Source organism: Tamandua tetradactyla, chromosome 7, assembly GCF_023851605.1.
Source record: "Tamandua tetradactyla isolate mTamTet1 chromosome 7, mTamTet1.pri, whole genome shotgun sequence".
NCBI lineage: Eukaryota > Metazoa > Chordata > Mammalia > Pilosa > Myrmecophagidae > Tamandua > Tamandua tetradactyla.
Window position 1 is genome coordinate 119,237,989 of NC_135333.1, and position 9,023 is coordinate 119,247,011.

Sequence of the window (9,023 nt, forward strand, 5' to 3'; positions counted from 1 at the left end):
TATCATATCTTGAAACACCTAAGGTTGTTTATGTGAACTTTAACTCTCCACTCTGGAAATTAGACTCCATTTAATGGCAACATTTTATGTTTCTCTGTAGATGCTGTAGTGAGAGGCTTAATTTATTTCTTTTAATAGTTAATGATGACGATACACGGTTTCTTTTCTGCAAGAATTCCCAGGGTCCTACACACCAGATCTCAAAATATATCCTGATTGTAATAAAGAGCAGAGATAAATCAATTGTGCTATGGAGAATAAAACCACTTTGCATCATAAAGGGGTTATTACATGATCATTTGAGTGACAAATTTCTTAAAAGAAATATCTACTTTTTTGAGTATAGATCAGGAAATTAAATGTTTAGATATTAACTATAGTGTATGCAGATGTTATTCAGTTTTATATATAGGGAAACCAGAAAAATATTTTTGAAAATGTCACTGCATGCTGATTAGAGATGGAAATTCATTGGGGTTTGAATTTTTATTAAACATTCTTGGATTTTAATGTTAATGAGGAGTTCAGAGCTGGAAGAGAAGAATAAATGTAGGTTAGAAAGAAATAAATATTTTATTGGGAATACATTTCTATTGCATTTTGTTTAATAATGCAAAGGAAATGTTTCACAATGTGGAGATCATGGAAAGTATTTTCAACATGTTCTTGTTTCTGTACAAGGTAGTTACAATGTAATCCTTTCTATTCCAGAAATGTGATCATAAGATTAAGATAATTAAATTCAGAATTAAAAATGATGAATATATCTTGTAAATCATGATTAACATTTAATATGCATATTGAAAAGATTGATTTATGAATTTCTCTCTTAAAGTAACACCATGAACAACATTTCCCAATAATTTATAGTAAAAATAGTAACTAGTACATATCCCTTTATATTTAGGAATGGCTTGCGTAGTTACATATTATTGTATATAAAATTATATTTCTTATATTGATGTAGTAAATTTGAAACTGATCAGACATTTGGGAAAAATAAATGCAAATTTAATGCATATATTAATTCTGATGCATTTTGTGCTAAAATTCCTAAAGGCTGTTTCTACTGAAAAAGTTCAAATTGCTAATATGGAACGCAAAGACCATCCAGAAATAGTATCCTCAGAGTATGGCCAAATTTCCAAGAACTAAATAAGAAATATCAGGCTTGATTAATTGCCTAAAATATGAAAGTTAACAGTAAATGTATACTGTATGCAGAGATTGCTGAAAGAGATTGAGTAAAATATTATTTTAACAAACCATCTTAAAATAAATATATAATTTCTTATGGATTCAGTAAGATTGCTTTAATTATTTCTCATAATTTTAAACAGATACTGAAAAAACTTCAGAGAAACTTTCAGATAATTATAAAAAATATGTTAAACCCATTCTGTTGCAAAACCAGGAAGATATGAAAAGAAAATGCATAAAGTGAGTGAAAAGAGAAGATGAGATAAAAAGGATTAAGCCTGAGATTCTGACAGTTATGTGAAAAGGTTAAAAACCGAGGAGCGACAAAGATATCACTGATGATGGGCGACAAGACCTTGATTCCCAAACATTTCTGTATATTCCCACTTCTTAGAGATGAAGAAAGAAAAAACATAGGTAATCAAATACCATTACAGAAAATGTTTCATCTGAGTTATTTGGCTCTTTCAGATCACTTTCAAATCTATGCACAGTGAAGCCTCTTAAACTTAAAAATAATTATCTATTTTTTTTCCCAGATCTGATATAGTTCAGAAAGAACTTAGCGATGAAGAACCATACACTGGTGACAACATTCATTCTACTTGGACTGACAGATGACCTCAATTGGCAAATTGTAATTTTCCTTTTTGTATTTCTAACATATTTATTGAGTATCACTGGAAATCTGACAATCATCCTGCTCACCCTGGTGGATTCCCACCTCAAAACACCCATGTATTTCTTCCTTCGGAATTTCTCTTTATTAGAAATCTCATTGACATCTGCCTACATCCCTAGATTCCTGGTCAGCATTGTGACTATGGATAAAACAATTTCCTATGATGCTTGTGTAACCCAATTATTTTTCCTCATCTTCTTGGGTGCATCAGAGTTTTTCCTGTTGGCTGCCATGTCCTGTGACCGCTATGTGGCCATCTGCAAACCCCTGCATTATGCCACCATTATGAGCAGCAGAGTCTGCACCCAGCTGGTCCTCAGCTCTTGGTTGAGTGGGCTGTTAACCATCTCTCCTGGCCTTATCATGGGCCTGGGGTTGGAATTCTGTGATGCCAATATAATTGACCACTTTGCCTGCAACTATTCTCCTGTCCTGCAGCTCTCTTGCACAGATACACATGTGGTAGAACTGTTAAGTTTTATTTTAGCCATTGTCACACTCCTGCTTACTTTGGCCCTGGTGACACTCTCTTATGCAAATATCATGAGAATAATTCTGAAGATCCCTTCTGCCCAGCAGAGGAAAAAGGCATTTTCTACCTGTTACTCACACACGACTTTCATTTCCATCTCTTACGGCAGCTGTATTTTTATGTATATTAAGCCTTCTGCAGAGGAAAGGGTATCTTTAAACAAGGTGGTAGCACTACTCATCACTTCAGTTGCACCTGTGTTAAATCCATTTATTTATACTCTAAGAAATAAACAAGTGAAACAAGCCCTGAAAAATATAATAAATAATCAAGTTTTTATTACCTGAAAATGAGAGTTTTGGCTTTTATGAAAGCATACCACTAAAGCCTACTGAAAAGTGCCGCATATATCCACTACCTTTTTAACATATTCATTTGTTTTATATTTACATAAAAAGTCAATCAGAAGTACTTTTTTAGTCTTATTTTCTGAAATAATATTCTTTTATCCATTGCTGGAATCGCTTAATTCTTTGAATTTAATTCTTTGATTTCGTCCAATCTCAAGATATTCAGCTGGAGATTCCTTTGGAAATCCAATATCTTCATGATTTTTGTGCATAGATGTGCCTAGATGATAGACACATTTGAACTCTATAAGTAATTTTTAATCTCTAGAAATAAATTTCTTTATATACTACAGAGTGTATATATTTTAGCAACATATATGATATTTCCAGGAACATAATATTGAACTTCAATAGAGGTATTCATGTCTAGACTTAAAAGTTTCCCAAATTTCTATTCATCTGTAAATGAGATGAAAGCCTTTTGCATTTAAGTAAGAGTGCTTTACATCAGCAACTATTTAAAAATATATAGATAGGGCGGGCTACATTGGCTCAGCAGGCAGAGTTCTTGCCGGCCATGCCAGAGACCTGGGTTCGTTTCTCAGTGCCTGCTGAAAAACAAAAAAAATATATATATATACATATATATATTTTAATTTATATTTATATAAACCATACCGCAGTCACATATTAAGTAAATGTTTGATATTAGATTGATATCTAGGTTTTAAAATTTGAATTTTGATATGAATTTCATATCTAGGTTTTAAAATTAAAATTCAAATTACAGAGGTAATAACCATGCAATACTGACTGTCATGTACACCAATGGGAATATTTGATCTTGAAAAAAGAAGGGATGAGTAACAACTATGCTAAAATAATTCAAAATCCAAATTATATCAGTATAAGTCTAGGAGACACAAATAAAACTTATGTTTTACATTTCTGAGATATGCATTTTAACATATGCAGACAATTCTTTATGTTGTAATATTTTTCCATATTTTCTCTTATGTGCTTCTTTGCACGTGCCCTTTTGTTCTCTGGTATTGCTTTCTTTTTATTCTACATATCATGTTCTGAATAATAACTAATGTTCTTCTGTTTTCTCCTGAGAGATCACTCTCTCTTCTATGTTACACTTTTTATTCAGCATGTATCTCAACACCATCATCCAACAGGCATATTTGTTTAATTAGAAATTCAAAGGGCAGACTATAGCACTTTGTTTAAATTTAATTTGTTATGTAACAACTCCATTATTCTCTTTTCCTTTACCTTGATTAACATTTCTTCATAGTACATGGCATTAATTATTATTCTAAGATCAATTATTTGTTTCAAATATTGGAATATCAGGCATGTGAAAATAGGGGTTTAATTTGTTCACCCCTCTGTTCACAAAACCTAGCACTCTGGTACATAGTACTGATCAATTATACATAATAACGAAAACCAACTCTAGGATAAGAATATCTTTCTAATTTGCTTTAGTATTTGTTTGTTTTATCATCCCTTTTAAATATACTTTGTCAGAGGTTTTTCTGAATACCCTCGTGTTTGTTTATGGTAAACAAAAGGCACATGTTCTACTTATAAGGGTAATGGTGTTTATGTTTAAATGAGGTTACAGATATTTCATTTTAGTTAACGTTTCAACTCAATCTGATAATATTTCATTAATTTAATTGTGTATTAATAATTATTACATATTCTTTTTCATAATTTAACCTGAGATATTTCTATGCCTGTCTATGTCTGTGTCTATCAGCTTTACGTCTATATCAGCAATTGTATTTTACTTTTAAAAATCCTTTTTTCCAGTTAGGGATCTGTGTTTTCTCTTCTTTTATATGACTATTTTTTTTCCCTGGGGGTAATAGTTATCTTACACATTTTGGACTCTTCATTGTTTTCACACCTTTAAATTTTCTTCTGGCATTTCCTGAATTTTCAGAGAGTTTTTTGTATTAGTCCTCTTATCACTGCTTCAATTTGCTGCAACATCAAATTTAGTGGACTTTTAAAGATCTCACTTCACTTATAATTCTATTGTACTTTTTTTTTGCAAGTGCTTATTATATTGAGCATCCTTCTTTTATGCCATTTCTTATAATCTTGCTTACTACTCATTCGCATTATTGGCATAATCAGCTTTTACTTTTCCTGGCTTTATATTTCCCTTTTAATAAAACCAATTTTTAAAATTTATTTACTTTTATACAGTATTGAACTTACCCAGCCAGCTCTGAAACTTATTTCGGTATCTGATACTTTTCAGAAATAGACCTTTCTTCTTTTACTTTTCTTTTTTCTTTTCTTTTCTTGTTCTCTTTCTTTCTTTTCTATTTGGTGAGCTGGGTGCTGGCAATTTTTTACGTATTTTCTTTTGCATAGATTTCTATATTCTATAGTAAATTTTTTCTTTGTTTTTCATCCTTTCCTCTTACTGACAACCAAATCTTATTTGATGTTATGTACTTACATGGCACACAGCAGTTCACTGCTCCCACTGTTACTTTTTCTGTGACATATTCCAGTATAACTTTCACAAATGATCTAACTCTCTGAACTAAAGGGCTCAATAAACAATTAGAATTATCAAGATTTTGCCTACAATTATTTTATATGTGTGTGTCATATCAAAATCCATGGAATTTCCCACTGTTGGGTTGGCCCTATATATCTATTAGAGATAAATGATTATGTATGAAAACATTAGAAGACTATTTCACAAATTGAAAGTTATGCAGATAGAAATGTAACTCTATTTTCTTAAAAACAAAGCCAGATAAACAATACCCTAGTTTCTGTAGCAGAGAACAGGGGAGATTCAACCCTCTTTCTCCCATTTTCAGGTGTACTCATTCTTGAGTGATTCCTTCATAGGCTTGGTGATCATGATAATTATTTGTATTTTCATGTTCTTCCTTTATAATATTTATTTTCTAAATACAAATCTACTTCCCTTTGATTATTGGACGCCGTTTAGAAATTCTGCCTTGATTCTTCACAATTTTTCTAATGGTGAAAATTTTCATTGTAAACTCTTTCTGTAAGTATTTTATAATATGGAACTATAGACTTCAGAGGACATTTTTACACAAGTTCCTTTTTAAAACCACAATATTCCAACTCAATCTACCTATGTAGATCAGAATTCACATCTCCACCTTTCTGTTCTCCAAAAGTTACTCTTAAATTCTTTTCAATGATGGCCTTATTTTTATCCTCTTTTTCAATTTGTGTAAACTTTCCATCATTTACAAACACTTTACTATGGATTTTCACATGAATAATTAATCTACTGTATATAATTTGTCAAATTTAACTAAGGGCTCCTGAATTGCTATTTCTGCATACACTTCCCTCTAGGAATCTAAAAGAAAGCACCACATTAAAGGTGTGAGATTATATTTCTATGCATTTTTAGTGCCACCATGAGCCTCTAAATGTCCAAGTCTACATTTCTCTTGCATGCAGGAGATTGCAAAGGCCCTTTTCAAGTAGGAAAATAATAGTTATGGGAGTAATACACTTCCTATTTTATAAGAAAGAGGATAATAGTAATTATTCACTGGAGAGGAATTTAAAGATAAGCAGAAATAATATGAACCAATGGAGTTTGAATGCACGAATACTACAAAAATATGTTAAGTTTGATTGTTTTATAATCCAATTTATTTTTAAAAGTAGTTAATCAAAACACTTACATTCCCATATTTTCTTTCCCAATTTCAAATTTACTAATTTCTTACTGTCACTTATGCAAACATAAATCTTTGACATCTAGTAAAATGTAAACAAACATATTAAACAAAGTGACAGCAAATCTGCTGGGCAGCATCATAGGTAATATTGAACAAGAGTATCAACCCCGGTTTGATATTAGTGAAAACAGCAACAAATCCTAATTTCACACTCTCCACAGGTGAACCCCACTAACACAGCATGTATCCAGGGAAAGTCTTCTAACTTTGCTTCAGCATAGAATCGAGTGATGTATTTGCTCATTGAACAAATGCTTACTAACACTAAGGTCAGAGCTTTAGGATCTGAGAATGTATTGTTCAACCTAAATGCAAAGCAAATGCTGTATGAATTTGAAAAGGAAAATTACAACATATCATGTTCTTGCCATATATATTATGGACCAAACCCTTGATGATATTATTGAAATACCTCATCTTCATTTCTAAATATTGTCATAGTTTGAAATGAAAATACAAATTACATAGAGTAAAACATATCCAGTTTAAGGATACAGTGCAATGAATTTGCTCAAACATGTATGTATCATATATATCATAAATACATATCTGTATAACCACAAGAAAGGGAGTGATCTGATAATTTATAACTCATAGATGAAAATAAATATAGCAATCAATAAATTGAATCAGGTGAATAGTGAGATTTAATAAACAATCTACTAGTTCAGTTCTCTATATATTACTGTAATGAACAGAAGATTATAGGTAGCATAAACCTTTTCATTATTCTTTTATTCTTCTGGGATGAAGCCTTATTGAACAGTTCAAGCACATTTATTTCACTTGAGTGAAGAAGTATGGGGATACTTCTCCCAGGGTAAGAACAGGAAAAAATATCCCCAGACATAGAAAACACTAAGGAATGAACACCACACTTAAAATGAAACGTTTTAAATTAGGCAACCTTGGGAGAATTACTAAGATGATTAAGAACAGTATCCAAAACCTCAAGGGACGCTATTTGAGTTCGTAGAGTAGAGAGCTAGCAGACCCATCACTCCCTTTCTTAAAAGCATAAAAAAAAAACTGGACAAACTGCAAATTAATGGCTTTTCTTAAAAGCATCCAGCAATTAAGCTTGCATGGAAGACAACTAACACCTAAATTGAGAGGGACAGAGGTGCCAGCAGGGAGAAACAGGAATTACATTGTTACTTATCTGCAGTGTAAAAGCATCCTTAAACACTTTATAATCCTATAAAAAGATTAAGAATTAAGTCAGAGATTTTAATGAGTTGTTAAATGTTGAAGTGGGCTATCAGGATAATGTGAAACCTCTAGGGGTCCAGAGGTGGGGATTAGGGCTCCTTCCACAGCAAACATGAAGCACAGTCCAACATCTGGGTAGATAAAAGCAAAAATCCACACTAAAGGTCTACCAGAAGGAAAGGCAGTTTCAATCTTGAGCATAATAAATCAAAATTACCTCAGTGACAATTGTCTTCAACAATTTGAAATTCTTTCAACAAGAATTAATGAGACATACTTAAAGTAGAGATATACTGGTCCAATTAAACCAAATAATCATCACAACTGAAATCTGGTATGACAGACATTTTGAACGAATCAGACAGGGAAATTAAAACTGGAAAAACCATGATTAATATGTAAAAGACTAATTGAGGAAGTAGATAGTATACTCAGTTTTATAATTAGAATTTATTAATATGTAAAAGACTAATGGGGGAGTTAAGTAGTACACGCAGTTTTATAATTTTAATTTCAGCAGAGAGCTAGAAAATCTAAGAAAGACAAAAATGGAAATGCTGGAAATAGAGAAAAAATTCATAGGAATAGTAATGAAAAAATAGTATACTTTTTCTACTAACATTTGCACAGGCATGTTAGTATACTAAGTACAGTCAAGAAAGAAAACAGGGAACTTGAAGCCAGGTCAAAAGATGTCTCCAACTCTCATTCAATACCACCTAGTTCATTTGAAGCTTTCCCCACATTTTGTTCACGAATTTCCAATTCTAGCAGAGAGGAACCTGGCTTCCACCAACCAACATCCTTTTATTTTATTTTTTCAATTCCAGCATGCATGTATAGAAATTAGAAATGGTATCCTATAACTCTGTGGGAATCAAGTTTATCATGTCTTCAAGTAATGTTCTTACTCTTACAACCCGCAATCATCTCCAATATTACTTATGTCAGCCACTTTTTACCCCATCCTTTTCAGTTAGGTTATACTACAATATAGTAATACATTTAGATTATTTTTTAAGTCTACATTCCATTCTAACCTCCCCATCTTTTAATGATGTTTAAATGCTGCTGATATTTAAATGTTGCTGTTTGTGTGGTAAAGTTCAATGAATTTTGACCAATGTATAATGTGATGTATCCACAAATACAGCATCACACAGAACAGTTTCACCAAACCAAAAAGCAGTTTTCACCATTTCAGTTACTCCTCTTTCCCAAACCACCGACAACCACTGGTCTTAATGGCCTTATAATTTTGCATTTCCCAGGAGGTCAGTGTATGTATCCCTTCAGTCTGCCTCCTTTTACCTAGAAATATGCACGTAGGATTC

The 9,023-nt window shown here is 31.9% G+C and overlaps 1 protein-coding gene across 1 annotated transcript; it reads left to right on the plus strand.

The window, feature by feature from the left end:
- Positions 1–1,768: 1,768 nt before the first annotated feature.
- On the plus strand, positions 1,769–2,701 carry LOC143690051 (olfactory receptor 6C74-like). Its single transcript, XM_077168050.1, has one exon. The coding sequence runs from the start codon at positions 1,769–1,771 to the stop codon at positions 2,699–2,701; it is 933 nt and encodes a 310-aa protein (XP_077024165.1).
- The last annotated feature ends 6,322 nt before the right edge of the window (positions 2,702–9,023 follow it).

Bases quoted from the DNA above. Each gene is read 5' to 3' on its own strand.
- LOC143690051 (XM_077168050.1), top strand. From the start codon at position 1,769: ATGAAGAACCATACACTGGTGACAACATTCATTCTACTTGGACTGACA.